We start from the raw sequence: 25,474 nt of genomic DNA, 5'->3' as shown, positions 1-25,474 counted from the left end.
GTACATATTTGTATATTTGTTTCTTATTTTATAGCACACACAAAAATGAAGACTGAAGAACAAGGGCAATAAACAGCTCATGTTTTAATAAAAATAAAAAACTTTGCATAAAAACAATTAAAGAAATAATTTGATATATATATATATTATAGCTTTTATATAGCGCTACCTTCATGCTTATAGCATGCTCAGAGCGCTTTTGGTCCAATCTAATTTGTGGACCAGTGGGGGGAGGGGGTATCTAGGAGTTGGTTTTCCGTGCTGCCTTTAGGCGCTCAGTAAACACAACTCTGCCAGAGTCAGGTGTCAAACCTCGAGCCCCCTTCTAGGTAGCCAAGCCAAGTTCAAGCGTACTTGGCCTCTCGACCACGCTTCCCATGGAGTAGAATTACAAACGGGGATGAGTGCTGGCTGAGTGGTTTAATTAAAAACAGAGATGAGTGCTGGCTGAGTGGTTTAAGCCCTTGACTTCCAAACCGGGTATCCTAGGTTATAATCTTGGTGAAGACAAGGATTTTTTATTTCAGGATCTTTACAGGGCCTCTGAGTTCATCCAGCTCTAATGGGTACCTGACTTAAGTTTGGGAAAAGTTAAGGCGGTTGGTCATTGTGCTGGCCATATATTGCCCTATTGAACCGTGGGCCACAGAAACAGATGACCTTTGTATCATCTGCCTTATAGAGTGCAAGTAAAATACCTTTTCAGACTTGCGTTCTATAGCTGAGGACTGCAGGCACAACATGGCCTGAATTGTGCCTAAAATCAAATCAAATCTTGTAGATAGAATTATTTTTTTAAGGTTTTCACCAATTTCCAACTTCATAAAATAAAATCTGGTTTTAAGATTTATTCAAATCCTCTCCATCAAACTTGGTTCTGAGCAGCTTTCTTCATCTGCTCCCATGTCATCCCTGTACCCTCAGCTTCACTGATGACTGACCTCTTCCAGGTTTGCTTGGGTCTGCCCACTTTCTTCTTTACTTTTAGTTTCCAATCAAGTGCCTGCCTTGCAACAATGGTAGCTGATTTTCGCAAGGTGTGTCCTATCCAGCTCTACTTTTGCTTTTTGATGTCTTGGGCTATGAGCTTTTGTCTAGTTCTCTCCCACAAGTTGACTGTAGTTATCTTTTCTGGCCACCTAATTTCCAGTGTAGGTATCCGTTAACAATGCTTTGGAGATTTTCCATATTTGTTTTAGTGGCTATATAAAAAATAACATCAAACATTGCTGCAAATTGCTTACATTAAACTCATAATGTTCATAGTTTTCTTTTGATGATTTTCAAACATGGCTACCTGGTCAGTTCATATGCAATCAGCATTTTTGTCAATGTGGTTCAGGGTTCAAACCCTGAAAACTTACCAGACAATCTTGGGCCATTTGACTAAATATTGTATACAAACTTTAAACTTTCTTGACCTATATGGAGAATATAGCCAACATTCAACTTTTATTTTTAATGGAAACGTCTTCTATAAAAATGTTTGTAACATTATAAACAAAGAAAGTGCTCCAATAATAATTAGAATTTAGAAAATTTCAATAACCTTTAATCAAAGATAGAACTATCTGTACACTCGATTAACATATGCAAGTGAATAATCTCTCATTTAAATAGGTTTCCCCCCCCCCCCTTTTTTTTAAAAAAAAAAGAACAAGTGATACAATTAGAAATAAGGGAGATAATTTTTAGTATGTTTAAAAGAGCATCTTGCGCAATTATCTCCCTGTATAAGAAATGTACCGTTTCTGAAATATTATTAGTGAGCGCCAGTTTACATAGACTTAACATTTCACGAGCGCGAATAAATAGAATCTTACCAAAATTGTAAATTCAAAGTTATTTATAGTGCGTTGTATAATTATCTCCATATAAAAAAGAGTGTGTCATGTTTTGGCCTTATATTCTCACGTCTTATAATTCATCTTTTGTGCTATACTAATTAGCATAAGTAAATATAAAATTTTACTGAAATATTAAACTATATTGGACATTTGATTTCCTGCTCGAGATTAGCACGCCGCTTTACAATTTCCTTCAAGCAAGTGGACTCTGTGCTAATAGCATCTAAAATATTTTAAATATTTAGATCTGACATAATTTCTGGACTTGTAAAAGGGACCCAAAAGTGCCTGTTATCTCAAATAGCTTAGGGCCTTTTCAATTCTAACTACGGCACAGAGGGTACGTAGCAAATCCAAGATTAAAATATTGAATCAAGGTTTCCAAGTTACCAAAAAGTAGAAGATGATAGCATTGTAAAATGTTTTACATGTTTCGGATGTTCCTTCAGAGTTGAAGATAGTTTACTTCCCAGTCCAAACCTCCCGCAGGACGACGGGGGATGGGAGCGGGCAGGGTTTGAACCATCGACCGACGATAAATCCGAACGACAATCCAGCGCGCAAACCCCACGACCAGGCAGCCATCCATTGTGAGGCGGACAGATAAACAAGCAAAATATACTAAATCTGTATTTAAAAAAAAAAAAAAAGCAATCAAACAAACAAAAACAAAGCGTATCTAAAGGGGAAGAACTCCGCCCTTAAAACTACATCACTAATGTACAAATTATTTCCCTTTTTCGATATCAAACAAAATAATTAATTACCAATAATTAATTATATATATCAAACAAAATAATTAACTACCAGTAATTAATTTACTAATTGGTTACTTTTTTTTATTGATTCATGCCTTGTCTATGCCAATGAATAATTGTGTGAAGTTTCAACTTGATCCGAGAATGGGTGTGGGAGAAATAAAGTGTACACACTTTTTACAATACAGACAGATTGAGTTGATATAAACTTTGAAAAAAAAAATTGTACAGATCGATCTGGAAGTCTATTTGCACGAGAAAAAAAGGTTATAGTAAAAACGAACGTGAATAGAACAATTAAACGATGAGATAATTGCTGCTTACAGAATTCTAAACATAATTGACTAATACTAAGACTGCTTTATTTGTTGTGATTACAAGGACTCATATAAAGACAACACAACAGAAAAATACACATAAATACAACAGACACAACATAAAGAGTTCATTAAGCGACTACACACAGGCAACTTGGTGCTTTTCATGTTCCCTGATCAATGAGTGGCGGTGATAGAGTCTGACCGAGTAAGGTGCGAACGAGTTTTTGTACCGCTCCGTTCTTGTTTTGATTGACAGCAGTCGCCCACTTCGCGACGACCTGACATAGTTCTGATGGAGCGGGTGGCCGTTGTCTTCCAAGTTTTTTTCGATTTTTCATAGGCACTTTTGTTCAAAAAGTTTCTTTAAATGTGGTAATGTTGTGAGTGTAATTTTTTATGCTTTTTTTAATGATGTTTTCTAGACGTCGCAACAGTTTAGATGAGGCGTTGCCTTGCCAACAAGTTATTCCGTATGTTAGCAGATTTTGTAAAAAGTCTCAAGGATCTTCTTGTTTAGTTTAAAGCTATTGAGTTTGTATAGAAAAAAATAGTCGCTGGGCTGTTTTCTTTGTCGGAGTTCCAAGGTGGTCTTCCCATGAGAGCTTGTTGTTGATGATAACGCCCTGTAATAGACTAAAACAACAAGAGCTTCAATAAACACAATGATTTTATTAGTCTCTATTTATGCTCTTTACCCCAGCCACTTGTTCTCTAAGCTGACTTCCTTTTACACACAGTCCTGACACACTGCTGTTCACTCAAGCATGTACACTTAAGGTCCACTGGTCATTTCATACACAGGCACACACACTCAAAACACATACACTTACTATCACAGCCCAGATATTTATATGCCTTGACTTGTTCTATAGATGTAGTGTTTATTTGCAGTCCAGCTGTGTGTATCCTGTACGACAACGAGCTACTGGTCTCCACTGCCCACAAGTTGTGACGTTGCAGGTCAGTGTTCAGGCCTTCTGTGGCGAATGGTCTCAGCTGAATGGAGGGTAACAACTCCATTAGGCTTTACTTTTTAAAAGTATACATTTATTGTGTCATCAAGCTATGTTTTTTGGGTGGAGGGAAGGCCGCATATCATATTCTAAGCCCTTGCCACTGGTACCTTGGAACGCCACTGCTTTTAAGAGAGTTAAGAAAAGTAATATCACTTACAAGATAAACATTGAAAGAAAGAGGAAAAAGAAGCCACAAAGCGGGATCGAAATGACTGTGAGTCGCTAATCAAATCTATACGAAACAGATAAAGCTGTTTACAATAATAGAGAAATGACTGCAAACACGTGACCCTGTTCGTTGCAGGCAGAGAAATGCAATGTCAGGGTACCAGTATAGATGTGAATAGGCTTTTATATGTCAGCTAAGTTTGTTGACGCTCGATGAGAAAGAAAGAGAGAGAGGGGGGGACGGTTGTTAAATAATGTTAACTGATAGAACTAAACATTTGACTATCAATAAGAATCGACATGTAATAAGGGCTATGTACTTTTATTTTTAATGATGTGGAAAGCTAATTTACAACAAAAAAAAAAAAAAAAAAAAGATGTACTTCAGTTGTATCAGAATATTAATAGCCCATATCTCAAACATTTCAATCTAACAAGTCCCCGCCCCTATTGTTTTCAGTGTACTGAGTGCCAAGTGTGACCCACTAGTGACCTTATTTGAAAAACGTTAGGAATAGTGGGCGGAGCCAAATAGTAGCAGACGATAACTACAAAACACGTCTGCGTCAAGAGAATAGCGCAATTATTTACAAACTGTGTAGTTTATAGTTATTTTCTAACAAGATCTAGATCGAGGTTTCTTATTCAGTACTTTTTAAAAATATATATATATAGGCCTATAACGTTGGTTTCAATAATCTAGATTTTTTTTTTCTGTGTTGGTGGATAGAGTTTTTTTTTTTTCCAAACTGCGTTTGATACGCTCCAATAAAATCTTTATGTAAGCTACCGGTGTAAATGTGTCAGGGGTCACTATCCGTAAAAACTGTGCGTGTAGAAAGTCGAGGGACTTCAAAATGACATTGTAAATTCATTTCGGACTTAACGTTTCGTCTGATGTTTTGCAGTTTGTCAAAAACTACGAGAGAATGAATGACAATGGAAGTTTTAGTGAATTCTGTGGAGGCAGTAAGATTTTTGTAAGTTGCATTTATTTACTTTTATAATGTTTGACTAGGATTACTTGAACTGGCTATTACGAATATTAAACGGCGGACGATATTTTTATTTTTATTATAAAGTGACATTTTCTTAGTGCGATCTTGTGTGTGTCGGTGTGTGCAAGCATGTGTGTAGATCTATGTGTAGATCTATGTGTTAAAACTAAAACCCAATATTGGCCAAAGTAGGCCTACAAAGTGACTGGTCAAAACAGAGGAAATAACAATGTCGTCCACCAATATTCTCTTGACTTTGTGCTTTGTTTGACTAATAGCGAAATAGCATTAGGTGATCACTCAAAAACACAATGAATAGGCCTACATCTAAACGGGCAAAGTATATAGATCTATCAGATTTATTATTAATGATTATTATTTCTATTAATCGTCTTCATGTAACAATAGGCCCTAATATGCTCCAAGAACGCTGACCCAATTTTTCTGAGTGGATATATAGCTTTAGGGTTACGCTTATCTAGGAGAAGATTTTCGAGCTACCTTCAGGTGATCAGCAAATCAAAGCATATCAAATGTAATCTCGAATACAAATGTTCTTCGTCTTTTTAGGGATTCGAATTTATGTGCTTAGTTCTGCAGCATGACAGTTCTGAAAAAAAAAAGCTACCGGTATCTTTTTAGCTAAAAAAACGTCTATGATGAGTAAGATCTCGCCGTCCACGTACTCGAAGACATTCGCTTTATAATCAACAATTAATTTATTGTGCGATTTAATAATAAGAACAGTAATAAGAAGAAGTCTTGTCTTCGAGTCCGTAGATGTAGTATTTTCCGTGGCTACGCAGCCCTAACTTTGCCACATCCAGCGCAGGCATAGCCATTTTCCGCTGGTGGTCGATTTATTGTGTGATTTAACTAATTGGCAGTGATTGGCAAAAGTTAACTAAAAAGTTAGAAACTTTTAGTTTAACTAAAATAAATTAGTTAAGGCCATTGTTTAACTAGAAAAAAAAAGTTTAGTTAAAATCGTAGTTTAATTAATTTTTTTAGTTACTAACTAAAAAGTTTAATTAAAATTTGTACAACTTTTCAATATGTGGTCAGGGTTGAAAAGCACATCCCTGTTTTCTGGTCATGTGATGTCAATAACTTTGATTATAAAAAAAAATGATGCAGTTAACAACTATTTAGTCAGTTTGCATTTGAAGAGGGTAAAGTAAGATGCTGGTAGAAGTCATGGGATTAAATATTTGCAATTGATAGTAGCAGTATTATAAAATGTTAAACATTTTGTGCCAAAAGCTTCTATGCAATATTATAAATGGGGTTGTTCCGAATTTTTTTTTTTTGAGCCACGTGGTGGTGTTTAATTTCTGTTTATAGTGGGAATCTGATTAGTGAGTTAGGTCAATATTTAGTGGTTTTAATCAATTCATTTGCGCAAAAAATAATTTATGAACTGCAGGAACATCAAGTACACTCTTTTTATAGTCTTAAGACTTAGTATTGAGATCTAAGAATCGACAGTTAGGCCTAATAGATCTTAAAGCATTAGGATAACCAACTCTATAAAAAATCTTAATCTACACCCTCTCTTGACCATAAAGTAAATAGACTGTGTCCAACTGATTTTAACGTCTGGTCAGCTAGACATACACATGTAGGCCTAGTGTACTGTACGTGTGTAGTTGATGATACTACAAGACTACCCTGCATTTTTTTCATTACGCGTTATGCAATAGTATTTTTGCTTAATGTGGAGTGGTCAGACGAGGCATGGCTAGTCAAGCATGTTCTTTAAACTAAAATAGTTACACACCCTCCCAGCCCAGAAAGTAAATAGACTGTGTCCAACTGATTTTAACAACCTAGCCAGATAGACGTACACGTGTAGGCCTACATAGTGTACTGAGTGTGTAGTCCATAATGACAAGACCACCCTGTTTTTTTTCCCTTGCGCGTTTAACGGTTATGCAATAGTGTTAGTTATAGCCTATTTTTAGTGGTCAGACAAAATAAAATAGCACATCGGCATGGTTAGTCAAGCATGTATTTTACACTATGAAATAGTTATACGGTCAAATGTTTCTTAAAACTCCAACAATTTCGTTTCTATTTCATCTAATTTTTAAACTTTAATTAATTGTTATTTATTGAGATTTATAACTTTATCGGTATAAGTAATTAATAATAAGTTAATATAAGTTTAAAAAAAAAGAGTACCATTCGTTTCTAAAGGTTTTAATTGCAAGCAAAAATACAAGAACACATATTTATTTAGACATCTTTTTCAAGAATTTTATTGTGCATTAACTTTTATGTAAGAAACATAATCCTTAATACTGATTTTATTATGGATAAATATTTCTATGTCAACCCCGTCCCCCCCCCTTTCAAAAAAAAAGTTTGTTATAGTTTAATTAATTTTCTTTAGTTTAGTTTAACTATATTTTGAAATTCATGATAAACTTATAGTTTAACTACTTCATTTTAGCTGATAACTAGTTTTAGTTTAACTTTTAAAAGTTAGTTTAGTTCCCATCACTACTAATTGGCCTAAATTTCCACGAAAAAAAATCACCTTGAACTATATCCATTTATCATTTGTTAATCATGGCTAATTATCAATATCTTACTATCATCTGTTAGCTGCGTGTTGTTATTGTTTCATCTGTTAGCTGCATGTTGTTATTGTTTATTAGTGTTATTAATTCTACACCTGGAACATTTTGTTGATCTTTTCCGTACTATTGCAGTGTCTCTTAACTTTGTTTGTGTGTCAGTGACTGCCGAGATTTACCCACCTGCAGGGGTTGAGTTTTGAGTTTAGGCACATCGGCACAATTTGTTTGTTTTCTTTGTTTTACATGTTTCGGATGTTCCTTCAGAGTTGAAGATAGTTTACTTCCTAGTCCAAACCTCCCGCAGGACGACGGGGGATGGGAGCGGCAGGGTTTGAACCCTCGACCGTCGATTAATCCGAACGACAGTCCAGCGCGCAAACCGCACGACCAGGCAGCCATCCAATTTAGCAATTTAGGCCATGTCGTGCCCGTAATCCTTTAAGGATCACTCTCCCTTTACATAACAAGGGCTAAATTCTAGACAGTTAAATCATTAAAAACAAGGTCTAGTCACAGTTAAAATAGTAAAGGTAGTACAAATTTAGAAAAATTTGCCATGACAGGGGGAAGAGATGTCAGTCTTGGTTAACAATTAGTCTCCAGTCAAGGCCAGGTGCTGATGTTTTAGCAAAAGGTGACTGAAGACCTGATCAAAGGTTAATCTTCTCAATTACAGACGTTACTTTAAAAGAGAAAATAATTACGTCCTACGCGTATCCATTTGTTCATCTATCCATGCATGCTAGGATAAAAGAAGATCTAAAAATCCGTAAGCTCTTGGTTGGGAAGCGGCCGTAAAGAGGCTAGGAAGAGGCCGTAAAGAGGCTAGGAAGAGGCCGTAAAGAGGCTGGGAAGAGGCCGTAAAGAGGCTAGGAAGAGGCCGTAAAGAGGCTAGGAAGAGGCCGTAAAGAGGCTGGGAAGAGGTCGTAAAGAGGCTAGGAATCTTTTGTTCCAAAGCTTAAATCAACTCACTCTGGTACAATTTTGGTTCACGTTTTTTTCTCTCATACCCATTCTAGAATCAAGTTGAAGATGTACGCAATTCTTTGTTGTACCTAACAAAACACGAATCAATCAAAAAATTAGTCAATTAGTTAATTATTGGTAATTTATTATTTGGTTTGGTATTGAAAAAGGGAAATAAATGCTACTTATTGAGAGATGTGGCTGTAGATAAGTTATGTCCCTTATTTTTTCCATTTTGTACACGTTTATTCACCCACTTCCCATTCACGGATAAAGTTGAAATTTTGCATAAATAGGCCTACATGAACACATATTACAATTAGATTAGTTAATCAATTAGTCGTAATTAATTAAGTATTTTTTACATAGAATAAAGGGACTTATTCCTACAGTATTGAGATATATGACATGGCTTTTGTGGTTCTTCCCATTAAACTGTTTTTTTTTTATTTCGCTTGTTTTTAAAGTTCAGTTTTTTAATTTATAGAAAAGAAGCTGTGTAATAGTAAGACATTGACTCTAAGCCTTATTTGATGACGAGGCTCAGTGTCAAGTGTTGAGAGAAACTTCTAGCAAATGTCAGCATTGTTATAGATTTTTGTCATGATGAGTCAGCGGTATCCCAGGGCGATAGTGCGTTCAATCTTTTTTTTTTTGTGAATGATTTTGTGTTATAATTTTAGTGATATTTAATCAGTCCAAAAGTTCTCCCCGTTCTTATAAAACCACGAGACCTTTAAAAAAAATACCTCCATCTGCGCAGCACGACCTTTCCGTACATTTTATTTTCGAGGGGGGTGGGCAGTGGGGCTGGATAAAACTGTTATGAAACTGGTTTAAGGGACAAAGAAGTCTGACATGGATCGAAAAATATATGAAATGACCCAGTCGCCAAAGTTGACCTAGATTTTGAGAACTTAACGGAACGTCTTTTGGTCCAGATTTGGGCACATGTGCGCCATAGTAAATAGAATCTAGATCAGCCTTTTTTTTTTTGCACTGTCACTGTAAATTGCAAAAACCACTTCGCTGAATGGTAGATCTATCTGTACTTTTTAATAAACGTATTCAGTTACTATTTTAAATCAACTAGGTCTTTATGTAGGTTATAATTTTGTTTAGTGAAGTGACATGCACTTAATTGTTAGGCTACTTCATATCTGAACATGTACATGTTTGCATATTAAATTTCCTCGTGTGACATTATACTGACATATTAGTATTTTTTAACGCTGGCGGGACTCTGATTTGTTTCCTTTAATATAGTTCGAGTTTTAAAATACAGACTTTTTTTATTTTATTTTACACAAGTTTTATTTTATTGTTGCATTCAAACTTTAAACTTGTTTCATTATTTTGTCATTTATAAAGCCCTAAACTAGCGAAAATTTTTAATGAAAATATTTATATACTATACATCAATGTATAAATTTTGGACTCCCTATTCCAATGGGACTAACGTTTAGATCAATGAGTAAAGAAAGTGGATTTGTTGTTTGCCTAGAATCCTTAATTTACTTCCCCTGCATTCTCTCCTGAGAAGATTAAGTATTTACGAATTTCGAATGACGTCTGGCGTAATTTAGTTTATTAATTTTAATTCTTATCTTATCTTATATAATACAGACTTTACTTCAGAAAAGAAGATGATTACGCCCTACGCGTCATGCATTTAGTTATGCATATTAATCAATGACTTAAATTCTGCCAAGTCACTGGTTTTCCTGGCTAGCTCAGGCAACCCAGTCCATGCTCTAATAGCACTAGGGAAGAAGGAGTATTTGTACAAATTTGTCCTAGCATATGGGACGAGGAATGTGCCTTTATCTTTGTGTCTTTCAGAGTATTTTATTACATTTTTTTTTTGTATTTGAAGGTTATGGTTCAGTGTTTTATGTATAATTGCTACTTTACTTTTGAGTCTTCTGTCCTGAAGGCTTTCTAAATTTAGTGATTTTACTAAAGGTGTTACTCTAGTCAAATATGAATATTCGTTTGTTATGAATCTCACTGCTCTATTTTGTGTCTGTTCCAGTCTGTTGACAGTCTAATCTGATTCAAGTGTCATTAAATTTCTCTGTGAGGAAACAAAAATAGGGGTAAATCTTATAACTTAATACCGGTAATTCATATAGGCCTATAAAATGAGGCCTTTTTTTTATTTACTTGTTATCGTTAGCCAATCTTTGTCATTGGATTTCTCCATAAAAACAACAACAAAAGGGCTAATGGGTTGCCTGCATCAGCCAGGAAAACCAACGACTTTGCAGAGTTTAAGTCATTGATTAACATGCTTGACTAGATTGACACATGAAATGCATAGGACATAATTATCTTCTTGTCTGAAGTTACGTCTGTAATCTACAAGATATAGAAGATGTTGGCGTATTAAATGACCCTGTTCTTAGTAACGTATTCTTGAGCCGGGGGATACACTTTTGAGACCAAACTAAAATCCACTGCCGAGGATAGACGTAGACGGCAAAAAGAAAATCTTAATCGACCACCGGCGGACAATGGTTATGATTGCCCTGGATGTAGCAAAATATATAGATCACAGCTGAGGCTGCGTAGCCACGGGAAATACTGCATTCCTCATTAATCTTCGGACTCGAAGACAAGCCTTAGTATTATTATTCTTGAGCCTAACCGCCGTAATTATTTATTAGATCTACAGGACATCTTGGGGTACATTGCTGATTGAGAATTGATATTCAGTCAGGAAAACTAACGACTTAGCAGAGTTTAGCAGAGTTTGTCATTGATTGACATGCATGACAAGATTGACACATGAAATGTGTAGGACGTAATTATCTTTTATTTTTCTAAGTAGCGTCTGTTATCAATAAGATAAGATTTGGAAGCAATATGGTACTAGTAGGCCCTAGTTCTACTTGTGTTTTTAACAATACGGAATGTATAATATTAGATCTGGCCCCCCTACTGGACACATAGCAACGGTCGTTCTACCCTATACGCGTGGGGGTGTTAATCAATCAATAAAAAACAAAACATAAGGCCGTACATGGCTTCAGAATTGTAGATCTATGGATCTCTTATATACCGGTATATATATGCGTTTGTGTTGCGCACAATGATTAACAAATTTGTTTATCTTAGGCCCTTACGTTGGCCTATCTATTATCAGCAGAAAACAAAACCTTAAGTTGACTTTACACAACTGCTATCCTGTATAGCGAGGTTCCATTCTCTAATACTAAAGTGTGTGTGCTCAATCGCTTGTCAAGTTATTAGGCCAGGCCTACCGTGAAAACAATGGTAGGCCCAATACAGTTGTGAATGAAATATAGACCTATGCGTTCTTGTATTGCGACCTAGCGGCCTAACGTGGCCTGTTTTATTTTTGTATGATGCCAAAACATATAGGTCTAAAGTAGTGCTATATAGAACCGTGTGATTCTGTTAAATATGTGATAATCGGCACATTTCTTATTCCATATGCTAGGAAAAATCTGCACGAATACTTCTTCTTCCCTAGTGCTATTAAAGCATGAAATGGGTTGCCCGAATCAGACAGGAAAACCAACGACTTGGCAGAGTTTAAATCGTTGATTAACATGCATGACTAGATTGACCTGGGGACACGCGTAGGACGTAGAGGTCTTAATCAAACAAAACAAAAAACAAAAACAAAATTTAATAAAATACTCTGAGAGACACAAAGATAAAGGCACATTCCTCGTCCCATATGCTAGGACAAATTTGTACAAATACTCCTTCTTCCCTAGTGCTATTTGAGCATGGAATGGGTTGCCTGAGCTAGCCAGGAAAACCAGTGACTTGGCAGAATTTAAGTCATTGGCTAAAATGCATGACTAAATGCATGACGCCTTGGACGTAATCATCTTCTTTTTTGAAGTAACGTCTGTATTATATAAGATAAGAATCGTCTTCTTTTTTTGAAGTAACGTCTGTATTATATAAGAGAAGATCTATAAGAGCTGAGACGCATTTCAAACACATTCTTAACAGCTTCAGGTAGGACAAATGCTGTCAACGTTTAGTTGATATTTGATCAGATTTTGAAATGATCTTCTAAGGAACACCTAAAACAAGCACAAATCTTGAGATCCAAGGAGATCCAAGGAGGTGGTTAAGGCGATAGCTACTTAAAGGACTCCAACGCACCTTAACTACTTCTCCTTCAAAACCATTATTGGTGGTTGGTATAAACTGCTTGGCTACCTATCGATGGGGCTGGAGTTTGAATCCTGACTCGATCAGAATTGTGTTTGCTGCACCACTGAAATCTTCTCCCAGACACCCCCCTCTCCCCATGGGTCCACAAAAGAGATTGGACCATAGTCTCACGGCGTACTCCTCAATGCGCTGCATAAAAACAATGTTTACAAATGTTTCAGTTTTCTGAGTGGAAGATGTACCGAAACAATTAATGATTAATATGCTTTGTAGATCAAAGATAACTAACAATAGGCAACCTTAAAACTTACCATTGCTAACCGAAATAATTTTTTTTTATTTAAAAGGGTGGGTCTATAACGAAAATTCTAGAATGGTGAGGATAAAAAAATCTTTCCTCCATAGGTAGATTTTTTTTTCTTAGATCTAAATGTACATAGATAGTTCAAAGTACAATAATATCGTATTTTTTATTTCTACTGTAGATGATCTGATGTAAATGCTTATTAGGACACACTACATAGCTTAGGCTACCTATATAAAGTTCCTAGGTCTTAGGTCTACAGGTGCTATTAGAGCATGGAATGGATTGCCTGGGCCAGCCATGAAAACCAGTGATTTTTCATAATATAAGTCATTGATTAACATGCATGACTAGATGCATGACGCGAAGGACATAATCATCTTCTTTTTTTTTGAAGTAACGTCTGTATTATATAAGATAAGAAGATAAGGATTGAATGTTATTAATCACGTAATCCCTAAAATTTTGCTATTAAAATGTTCATAAAATGGAAACAAATATATAAATAAGATAAGATTATCGGTACAAACAAATGGAAATTGACTAAAATTGTCCACCTTAGCATTACTATTACAACAGTAATGATATAGATGCAAATAACAATAAACCCCATAAAACCATAGACTATACATATAACACGCACATTTAGCACTTAAATTATAAAATCAATATGTAGCACAACGAGAAAATGATTGGGAATAACTTTTAGACAATCTCCAATGGCTTTTAATTAATTTACCAAAATTTTCCTATCTCCGTATGGTATGGCTGGATTCACTATGTCACTAGGAAAAACAAAGTTTCTCCGTTTGAATTTAATAAAATTAAATATTTCCCATCGTTGTGTAAGTCAAAGAACCAATGTTCAAAGTTGCTCATACTAATTTGACTTTTTCTCAATTTCTAATAATTCTAATGCCCAATAGGAATCTATCTTTCATAATGCTTGTCGCCTTCAATTTCACTATTCCCTTAGTCTGTTCGACCGTTGGGGGCACCACACAAGATTTGTCGACCGTCCTTCTCCATTCCTCTCTGTCTTTTGCCTTGGATAAAACCCCTTTCAATGTCAGGCCCGTCCATTCTTTTATGTTGTCTTCCCATTGCTTTTTCTGTCTGCCTCTTTTTCTTTTTCCTGGTACTGTTCCCTGAAGGGAGGTTTTTTGCAAGCCCCGAAAACCATGTAATATGGCCCTATAGTTTTAGTTTGCGTTTTTTTTTTTTTTTTTTTACAATAGTTAGCAGGTCATCGCTTGTGCTTCATAAAAAAAAAAACACCCTTCTCCTCTGAAGATACTTTCGGTCTAACAGGCTTTAACAATAAAGTAAAAAAAAAATAAAAGGGTCTAGGAAGGGGCAGTAGGCGTAATGATTTAGATCAAAAAGCTAGCAGAAGTCAAAAATACGCCTTTAACAAAAACGTTCGACTTTTATCTTGTGGGTCATGCAATTATGTTTTCGCCATAGTTTAAATAAAGTTCACATACTAATAAGATAGTAGATCTGAATTAATCGGATACTGATTAGGAAGAGAATATAAGTTATCAACAGGAATGTATTTCACTGTGATAAAATGCATCATTTCTCAGTAGGCTTATGAGTCATGGCTGCACTAACTGTGACCCCTGACACAAAGCAAATTAATATGACCCCTTTAAACTTCTGTCCATAGGCATAAGGATGGCCCCCACGTGGGGCTTGAGCTTCCGGCCACACATGAAAGGAGGAATTCATGCAGAGGTTCGGAAGAACGTGCAACATGCCAAGACGGGTGTGAATAAATGAATCACTTAGTCGACGGGGGCCTCCTGACAGAGAGATCCAATTTCTCATCCTGGCCACGAGATAAAAGCCTTTCTCGGGTCACATGGTTCATAAAAGGGGCGTGCTTGCCTCGAACCATTTGGACATCGGAATCTGTCCAAGATGCAAAATGAAATCGCAAATTATTGGTTCCATAGTTCCATTGGGCTCCACGGTATGTTTTGCGTTGATGTTCGACCAAGTGACACATGTTTAGCAAACGTTTATGACCCCCAGTTGTAAAAGGATTGGCTATCACTGTCAACATGATCTAGTTCTAGATATAGATCGCAATCTGTACCTTTACTGTAAAATACGCATAGCTGATTTATCTTTGGCAGTATACGTCTCGATAGACAATCTTTTCCCCTTTGCAACTTCTTGTGTGACTTAAGAGGCCAATCCTTGATACACAGCTGCTATCGCAGGTCGGGCATATGTAGTCACCAGGCGCCGTTGCATTTTCACCCTTCTTTCTGCTTCTGTTGTGTATGACATCTCAGTGACCCTTCGTTTATGCTCTCTCTCCATGTGAATCTATCCAGTGCCACCTATTCCCAGCTGCTACTGTCGATTTTGAAGAGCTTCATGTCGCGTTTGCATACATCCGTATAACGTAAAAGTGGGCGACCAGCGGCTCTCCTGCCTTCTATTAGTTCGCCATACAGAATGTCCTGTGGAAGTCGACCTACTGATTTATCTATAACTTTGATTAAATCATGATTTTATTGCCAATAGTTGTTTTTTTTAAATCTATTTAGTCCTCCCCCCTCCTTTTTTTTTAAAAATATATAGGTAAGGTTCGTGTCGAGCTGCTGAAAAGAAAGCCATCTACTTTTTCATGATACATACTGCAAAAGAGCTCCTCATCAATGAGCTCAACTCAAGAAAACATTAAGAAACTAGAACAGACACAAAGCAGAGCAGTGAGAGTTATCTCATCTCTGCCTGTGGTCCCTTCGGGGCAAAGGCCACCAACAAGCTTCCTCCAGGCGTCTCGGTTCTGGGCGAGTCTCTCCAACTGTCCCCACGTCTTGCCCATCTGCGTGGCATCTGCTTTATAAGTGAGATTTATAACAAATATTCCAATTTGATTAGAGTAACACCATTAGTAAAATCAATATACTTAAGAGACACTTCAGGACAGAAGAATAAAATGTAAATTTACTTAAGTAGCTATAAACCATAAAACATTGAACCATAATTTACAAATAGCAAAAACAAAAACCTAATTAAATGCTCATGCTAGAAAACAAATCGTACAAGTGCTCCTTCTTCCCTAATGCCATTAGAGAATGGAATGGGTTGTCTGAATCAGCCAGGAAAAACGACTTAGCAGAAAAGTCATTAATTAACATGCATGCCTAGATTGACACATGAAATGTTTTTTGAAGTAACGTCTGTAAAATAGGCCTAAAGGATAAGAAGAAAAAAAAAATTGGAGAAGATTGATGTCCCCAAACATTCATTGTTGTAGGATTCAACGAATCATTCATTAGATCTAGGATTCAACGAATCTTTCATTAGATCTAGTTGTGACCTTGATAGCTCTTGATAGCTATGAAGATAATTATAGATCTAGCCTAGGGCCCTAGAGCCTAGCCCAAACCTTCTGCAGATTGAACTCTTGACCATTGTGATGACCATTCAAACTGCATAACACATAACCAGCCAGTCACTCACTATTGTTATACATAATTATTAGATAAACTCACTTTTGTATTAAAATATTATATTAAATATTATACTATGATATAATTAAATCGTAATTAGGCCTATACACTGTCTTTTTAAAAGAAGTGTTTTCAAGCTTACAAAACTAAAGTTTATTTTTTAAAAGTTAAAAACTCTTACAGGTGATTAAATATATATAGTCCTTATCTCTGTCACTTCTCTAGATTTTAACATATCTTTGCCATTAATGAGAATACTACAAGATTCTTGTTCTAAGATAGTGTTTTAAGAACTGAATTATCTGACATTGTACTGTAGGGCCTACGTGTTTTGAGTGGTTCATAAGTGTTCATATTCAAAATGAAGCTATTGTAGTGTAAAAGACAATTCACCCTTTTTATGACTCCAAAATAGGGCTCCACAACCACATGAGGAAGTGCGCTCTGATATGAACCATAGTCGTTCTACAACTGAAGGAGGCCAATGATGATGATGAATATCAAATTAACTAAAAAAAAATGTTTAACTACAAGCAACTTATCAAGCAAGCAAATTATCAATAGGCCTATATGATTTGTTGTGAAAGGGTTTTGGTGTGCATGTGTTTGTCGTGGAGTACGAGTGTAACCCTTAAGTTACGCCACTGTCTTGTACCTGTCCAGTGGTTAAATGGGTCAGCCTAGCGAGGGTAATGTCAGGGATGGAAAACAACGAGTTGAACAGCTAGGTCTGTTAGTGTGGATTGAGAATAGAAACTTAGTTGTGAATAAAGTGCTGCAGGTAGATATTAAATAGATCTATACGAGTTAGATACTTTTATTAGATGTTTGTTGTTCAATAACATTTAGAAAAATCATCACATCATTTACAAAAAGATTATCTCAAAACATGCACGGTAGTGGGTTATTTCTGTTTTTATCAGCACTAATTTTTTTTTAAAAAAAAAAGGATGTTAATGTTATTTGAATCCTTTGCACTGTAATGCTGCTGAACATGATGGTTCGATTGATTCTGATGTTGTAACTGAAGCACTTTGCACCGTATTGGTGCTGAACATGTTGGTTTGATTGATTCTGATGTTGTAATCGAAGCTTAGTTCTGCATCTTTTTTAAAATCTTGAGCCTTAGAAGAGCAGCACTAGAGGATACTAGTTTCTGTAAACAATATTAAAGAAAATGCTAGAAAAATAAAACCCTACTTCAACATGTCTTCTACTCTACATATTTTCTTTATTATTTCTCTCAAAAATGTTATGATCTTCTATTACTGCTGCCCCAAAAAGGCCGCCTGGTGGTGGAGGCTACTCAGACATGAACAAGCTATTACTAACTATTAGTATTAAAGCACAGTGGATAGACCACTGTCTTGTTGTCGTTGGTTCATATTTTGCTCCTTTCGGACCAAACTTTGAGTCACAGTGCCTCTGCTGTGGGGAGGAAGAGAAACCAGTACCGGTATCTACTATTTTTTAAAACTGCCCTAGACTCGGATTTCCATCTCAACAGGTCAGCAAAGCCACAAGTTCTTGACCTTATTTGGTGACATATATTATGATATATGCATCACCCACAACAGCAGGGCTTCTGTCCAGGACTTTTGCAAGAGAGGATTTGATGATCATGATAACTTCTATTTAACCATACGTTTCTTACTTATGACATGATATATATTGTCTAAGTACTGAATGTATTTTTTTCTTTAGAAATACATGGCAACTTAAAGCTACTTTGATAAGTGATATTGAAAATTAGCATGTATATATAAAATTTTAATTATTTTTTTTTAGATTATAACAAGCTCAGGTAGATAGTTATATCAACCTATAAGTATGTCACTGTGCATTATTTTGTAATAATATGAACTTCTTTTTTACTTGTATTTACTAAAAAAAATAGTTTGACATTTACCATTTTAATCTGTATAGCTAGTAAAGCATTGTTAATTGTTTATTTCCTCTATTGACCTTAAGGATGTTGACCTTCTCTTGAACAACACCTGGCCAGAGTTTACACCATGTTTCCAGAACTCACTGATCATCTGGGTACCTTGCGGCCTGGTCTGGATAACCTTGCCCTTTTATCTTATCTACCTGTTTTGTTACGTGGACAGTTTCTCTCTGCCTGTCAACAAACTCAATGTTTCCAAAATGGTAAGAGTTGAAAACATCATCTTTCCACCTGCTTAACATCCTCTATTTATTGTATTCAGTCCCCATATTTATTGTATTCAGTCCCAAATATAAGTACCGGTATGTGGGTTCCTCGGTAGGGCTTTTATGGATTCCTCTATCTTCTTTGGAAGACTTTAATGAAAATGGACTTACTATGGTAATAACACATGAGAGTAGTTGCCCATTCATATAACTGCCCCTTCATCCTAGTACCATTAAAGCATGAAACAGGTTGCATGAATCAGCCAAGAAAACCAATGACTTAGCAGAGTTGAAGTCTCCAATTTATATGCACAACTAGATTGAAAGATTAGATTATCTTTTGAAGTGATATCTGTAATTTATAAGATAAGAAGATAGCACACATGGATACCCATAGGACAAAATTATCTTCTCTCTAGAAGGAATGTCCATATATGATAAGATTTTATCTTATTTTCCTTCTTTTTTCAATATTTAGTATGCATAGTTTTTATTTATATATACATATCTGTACTATGCTTTATTTTTTAGTGTTTTGTCCTGAAGCATCTCTAAATTTAGTGCATAATAAGTGTAGACTGAACAAGACCAGATTATATGAAAATAAAAGCAAAAATAATTGCATTGATTTTAAAATGTATTGTTGTTTTTATCAAAACTAGTTGAAATTGGTATGAATATAATTTAGGAATGTACTGTGCTGTTTTATCTCTCCTTATCTCTATTGTTTAAATATTCTCGATATTTTGACAGATTATAAGCTTTCTGTGTTGCCTTGTGTCTGTGATTGATACACTCAAGTCTGAGCCAGACTCCCGTAGTACATCAGATGCTATCCCTACTGTGGTCTACTTGTCTGGCTTCATCAAGGCCATTACATATGTAAGCTTGACTTATGTTTACAGTGTAATGTGTAATGATATATAATTTCCCTTAGTTACTTGTAAATGTGTAAATGTATGTTGCCACTTTATCTCAAACTATGGCTGAACTACTTTAGAAAAAAAAAATTGTTTAAAAATGTCATTAGCATTATTTCCTTCAATAGTCAATGGTTGATTTAGTCTTAGGTTAAACTACAGAAAGGTCAATATGTCTATCACCTGTTACATGCTTAGAAACTAGTAACAACTCTATTCTTAGTGTGTCATTTTTTTAAAATAAATTATCAGTGTGTCAACTAAAATGCAAAAAATTTCAAATGTGAAAAGCCATTCTGGTCCCAGTTAAAGGTCAATCGCCTGGTTAGCTGTTCAGCACTTCACACTAACAGCTACCTTGAAAGTGTATTAAAAATTTCCCTTTCAGACTGAGTGACCTATCGGGCAGATGATGTAAAGGTCATCTGTTTTGGGTCAACCACCTTCACTTTCCCCAAATGAATCTCAGGTACCCATTAAAGCTGGATGGACTCAGACTCAGAGATGCCCTAAAGATCACGAAATTAAAAATCGAAGTCATCTCCAGTATTCCAAGCCGAGACCCTCCAGTTCTGAAGCCAAATGTTTATCACCCATCAGAGATGCCCTAAAGATCACGAAATTAAAAATCGAAGTCATCTCCAGTATTCCAAGCCGAGACCCTCCAGTTCTGAAGCCAAGTATTTATCACCCATCATGTGTTTATCATGTATTGTGTCACTTACAATTATCATTGAAGTCAGAGTATTGTTTTATTTGGGAAACCATTGGTAAAAAAAATATTTCAAATATGTCTTTGGATAAGAAAAAGAAAATAGCGTTTCACTCAATTTTTTTTGCTTCTGCTTTTCTTCATCAATACATGATAATGTTTTTGATTGGGGAACCTGCAGACACAATTAAGATTTGAGATCAGACTATATTTTAAGATTCTCCTTCTTCCTCTCCGCCCACTTCACTTAGATGTTGATGGTAGAAGATTTTGAAATGTTTTCAACTTGTTTTCTTATACAGCTGTTAGTTGTGTTCCTGATTCACTTAGAGCGAGTCAAAGGAATCATTACCTCTGGGGTCTTGTGGACTTTCTGGACTTTGACATTTCTAGCCAACATCATTCCTTTTTATACCAAGATTTATTTAAAGGTAAACAAGCTTACTGTATTTAAAATAGAAATCTAGTAACACACTTATTACATTAACTTAGTCAAATGCACTAATTTAAAAAAGCTAATAAAATTGTCAAAAATAAATTTTTCTTTTTATTATCTTTAAGATGTGAATCTCAGTGTAGGCAATAAAAATCTATTTAAAAAATGCGAAGAGTTGAGATAAAAACAGATTACCTTCACATATCCCGTAATCTGTTCGACAGTTAGGTCACAATACTTGATCTGATGACCATCTTCCTTCATTCCTCTCTGTCTTTCACCTTAAATAGAATCTCTGACAGGCTCTTCCATTCTTCCCATTCCTTTCTATGTCTGTCTCTTCTTCTTTTCCCTGGTACTGTTCCCTGCAGGAAGGTCTCTGGGGACCTCATGATATTGCCATGCATATGAAGCAGTTGGAAACAACTTGTAAAACTTGAGACAAGCAAAGTTTCTAGTTTGAAGTTGTTCTGTTAGAGTCTAATACTTTGCATAAAAGGTTAAAATTCATGGTTAACGTGGATAAACTAAGTAGCTAGGCTGAATAATAATAATAATTTAATTTATAAAGTGCTGTTAACAAACAATATTTGAGCTCAAGGCACTGTGATAACATTACAAATATAAACACAAGAGCTAAAAAGAAAAACTAATCTAAAAAAGTTTTAAACATATAGGTCTTAATGTTCTTCTTGAATGTAGTGTAGCAGGTTGTCTGTTTAAGATAATGGGTAGAGATTTCTAAACATTTTGGTCTGTTCTCACTATGTCTTTTGATCCTTGATAAAAAACTTTCCAGATTTTAAAAAAATCTTAATAGACAATCATTTTAAAGCTGATAGTTGCAACTAAGATTAAGTGCACCATTAGGAAAAGTAAATTATTGTTATTTTCAATCCTAGGTTTAAATGTAATGTTATTTCTATTTATGTTAGGCCTATTGGTAAAACTTAACTTAAGAGCAAAGTTGTATAGTAAAAGTGATTTAAGCAAACTCTGGGTTTATCTGTGTTTCTATTCTTGTTTCAGGACTATGATCATCACCAGTTTTCTTTCGTTGTGTTTGTCTTGTACTTCTCACTGCTGTTTGCTCAATTCATTTTGTTTAGTTTTGCTGAGCAAGTCACCAGGCAGGGGTATGAACTCTTGGGACAGGTAACAACAATATTCAGTTTCTTTTAGGACAAGTAGCGTCAGCATTATCTTAGCTTATAAACTACAGGCACTCCTTCAAAAGAGGATGGTTAGTATCCTTATTTTGACCTAATCATGCATGCTAATTTGAGACCTAAACTCTGCTAAGTCATTGGTATTCCTGGCTGATTCAAGCAACCCTTTCCAAGCTCTAATGACACCAAGGAAAAAGGATGACTTGTGTGAATAAGTCCAAGTATATGAAATAAGAAATGTGCCTTTATCTTTGTGTTCTTCTGAATAATTTTCTTAGGTTGTGTTTTTGTGTTTGTAAGTCAGTGTTTGAGGCTACTTTTAATTTTTAATCTAGGGCCTACAGATGACATAATATTTTATAATTGATATGCTATTTTCTAACACATCATCTTATATAAGGTTACTTTAAGTTTAAAAATCTAATCTTTAAATTATTTATTCTGTTTAGAAACTGTCTCCAGAAATTACTGCTTCATTCCCCAATAGACTGACATTTTGGTGGATGAACGGGTAAGTCTATCTTATTCTTTTATCAATTACTGATATTCATAAAAAAGAAAGATTGCTATTTTAATTCTAAACCTATCCATGTGACAGCCCAAATGTTCTTGTTAGTTTTAGTCTTAAACTTTATTAAGTCATTGGTTATTGAGACTAACACCCCAATATAAGTTTATCTTAGAAAAAGGATGGGTTTTTATTTATTTCAATATTGAGTTGCTTGTTTCTTTCTTATCTGGTAATTTACCTTGTGTTTTCTCTTTCTTGTTTATAGAATTATATTTCATGGCTACCGTAAAGGTATCAAAGAGGGTGACCTTTTTGATTTACACACTAGAGATAAAGCAGAGAGAGTTGTGCCCCAGTTTGAGAATGCCTGGCAGGCAGAACTAGATATTGCAAAGAAAAGAAAAAAGTATGTAACAGTTTTTATAACATTAAATGCATGTTGATACCTTTGAATGAAACAGAAAATTGTTTAGATATCACATAACAAAGTGAAATGCTAAGTTATCTTTGTTATTATTATTATTATTTATGAAAATAGAAAGTTCATGGTGGAAGAAGATATTAAATTTCCTCTAAGAGTTAGGGGTTCAGAGTGCAATATATATATAGTTCACCTGTTTATGTTATGAAAGGTGAATTGTGGTGTCTTTTGACATAATAATCCAATACCTTATTTCTTCCTGAGAAATATTAGGCAGGAATTGGAGCTAGATATACTCATGAAATAGGTATTGGGGGCTGAGTGTTAAAGCACTTGGCTTCAGAACTGATGTTTAAATCCTGGTGAAGATTGGGATTTGATTTTAGGTATTTATTTATTTATAATTTTAGATGCTCCTGCCTCCACTAAACTGTAATGGGTACCTGACTTAAATTGGGGAAGTAAAGGTGGTTGATCCTTGTGCTGATCACATGACACCCTCTTTAACATAGAAACAGATTAGCTTTACATCATCTGACCCCATAAATTGCAAGGTCTCAAAATGGGTACCTTTTTTTTTTTTTACTTATGTTCAAGAACGTTCATAAAACTTGAATAAAACAGTACACCTTCCAAGAGCATCTAGTCTTGGAGACATTATGTTAGTGATCTAGTGATCATAGTGTTCTAGTCTTGTGTTCAGTAGTCTAGTGTTTAGAATTCAACCCCACATTTGTGATGCTCTATTTTTATTTATTGATTACAATTTGTGAATTTTGCTATAAGCATACACCATATTATTTTCAACCATACCAACATACCATACATATCTACACAAACATTATATTGATAAATAAATAAATTCTATATTTGGGCAACATGTTTCTAATTAATTCTTCAATATGCTTATTATTGATACTACTTCTGCTCATGTTGTTGTACAATTCCTAAGGAAGAAAGAAACTGATACAAGGCTTCAGAATGGATACGCTTCATTTGACAACAGTGGGAAGAAAACTGACAGTGTCAAACTATCTACTGGAGAAAAAACACCGTTACTGAACAGAAGATCCAATGTAAGGACATCATTAGCCGACGAAACTGCCAGAACTAGTGCTAGTGAGAAAGAAAAGGATAATGAGGACCATCTAGTTCAAGCTTCATTATTTAAGGTTAGAACATTTCCTCTTCACCAAATTATTGAGACTAAACTAGTAAGTCTAAATTTAAAGATGATTTATTGAGAGCTACTATAAACATAAAGAAACCTTGATGGATATTAGGGTCAAAAGTCTGGCAGGACACTAAACATTTTCATGGGATTATAGCAAACTCACAAGAGATAGAGGGAGAGAGACTGTATACATTGTGTACTATCTAATCATACCTAATCTTAATCATACCTAATGCTATTTTCTTGTTAGTGAATACCACCCAGTGGCTCATTAATAAAAAAAAAAAAAACTTAAAAATTAAAAAAAACAAACTATTTAGATGAGAAAGAAAAAAAACTGTCTTTATGTGTGAACTAAAGTACAGAATGATCTGACCTTTACATCAGAAATATCCTACAATAGAGGGAGAGAGACTGTATACATTGTGTACTATCTAATCATACCTAATGCTGTTTTCTTGTTACTGAATACCACCCAGTGGCTCATTAATAAAAAAAAACAACAACTTATAAATTTAAAAAAAACAACTATTTAGATGAGAAAGAAAAAAACTGTCTTTATGTGTGAACTAAAGTACAGAATGATCTGACCTTTACATCAGAAACATCCTACTGCGTCAGGGGCATACAGAGATATGCTTTTGTAATTTTGATTGTGTTGACTATTTGATTTCAGGTGTTGGTGAAGACTTATGGGATAGAATTACTTAATGCTCAAGTCTGCAAGTTTGTTTATGACTTGCTTCAATTTGTTAGCCCTCTATTACTTAGGTGAGGAGCCAGACCTTTTTTTTTTTTTTAGTATGCATTCATTTTTGTAGAACAAGGTCAAAGCACAGACAAAAAAAATAGATGAGCTAGAACATTATGCAATTTTGAGGGACATGAGACATGGTCATTTGTTGGAAAAGGGGGATCACCACATTCAAAATATTGAGACAGTGAAATACTAGAGCTAAATATTAACAGAAAGCCAGAGACACTAGAGTACAGGCCAGAAAACGTAGAAAGTAGAGTAGTATACAAAAAAAAAACTGAACCATAACTTACAAATTCAAAAACCATAAAGATAAAGGCACATCTCATTTTATATGCTAGGACAAATTCATATTAGTGCTCCTTCTTCACTAGTGTCATTAGAACTGGATTGGGTTGCCTGAATCAGCCTGGAAAACCAATGGCTTATCAGAGTTTAAAAGTCTCTAATTACACATGGATATGCATAAGTTATTTATCTTCTCTTTTGAAGGAACATCTTTAATTGATAATATAAGTTAGAAGACAGACAATGTTTTGTGGTCAACTGGTTTCAATGAAAAAACTTGACTTAGAAAAATGCTTTTGTTGAGAAATATTTCATATTGATCAACACTCAATA

At 35.1% G+C, this 25,474-nt stretch overlaps 1 protein-coding gene across 2 annotated transcripts in view; it reads left to right on the top strand.

Moving 5' to 3' along the window:
- Positions 1–4,669: 4,669 nt before the first annotated feature.
- LOC106051979 (multidrug resistance-associated protein 1-like) overlaps positions 4,670–25,474 on the top strand; it is a 44,741-nt gene continuing 23,936 nt past the window's right edge. Inside the window, exons 1-9 of one of the 2 annotated variants that reach the window (XM_056010445.1) lie at positions 4,670–5,089; positions 18,571–18,750; positions 19,507–19,635; positions 20,688–20,816; positions 21,851–21,976; positions 22,440–22,501; positions 22,767–22,907; positions 23,875–24,094; positions 24,773–24,867. In XM_056010445.1, the coding sequence (XP_055866420.1) occupies positions 5,039–5,089; positions 18,571–18,750; positions 19,507–19,635; positions 20,688–20,816; positions 21,851–21,976; positions 22,440–22,501; positions 22,767–22,907; positions 23,875–24,094; positions 24,773–24,867 (1,133 nt within the window). In that variant the 5' untranslated portion in view covers positions 4,670–5,038. Of the gene's footprint in view, positions 5,090–15,898; positions 15,991–18,570; positions 18,751–19,506; positions 19,636–20,687; positions 20,817–21,850; positions 21,977–22,439; positions 22,502–22,766; positions 22,908–23,874; positions 24,095–24,772; positions 24,868–25,474 lie in introns of those variants that run through there. The other variant, XM_056010446.1, reaches the window with a different exon arrangement.

Source organism: Biomphalaria glabrata, chromosome 14 (genome assembly GCF_947242115.1).
Source record: "Biomphalaria glabrata chromosome 14, xgBioGlab47.1, whole genome shotgun sequence".
In the NCBI taxonomy this organism is placed as follows: domain Eukaryota; kingdom Metazoa; phylum Mollusca; class Gastropoda; family Planorbidae; genus Biomphalaria; species Biomphalaria glabrata.
This window is presented reverse-complemented; position numbering and strand designations above follow the sequence as displayed.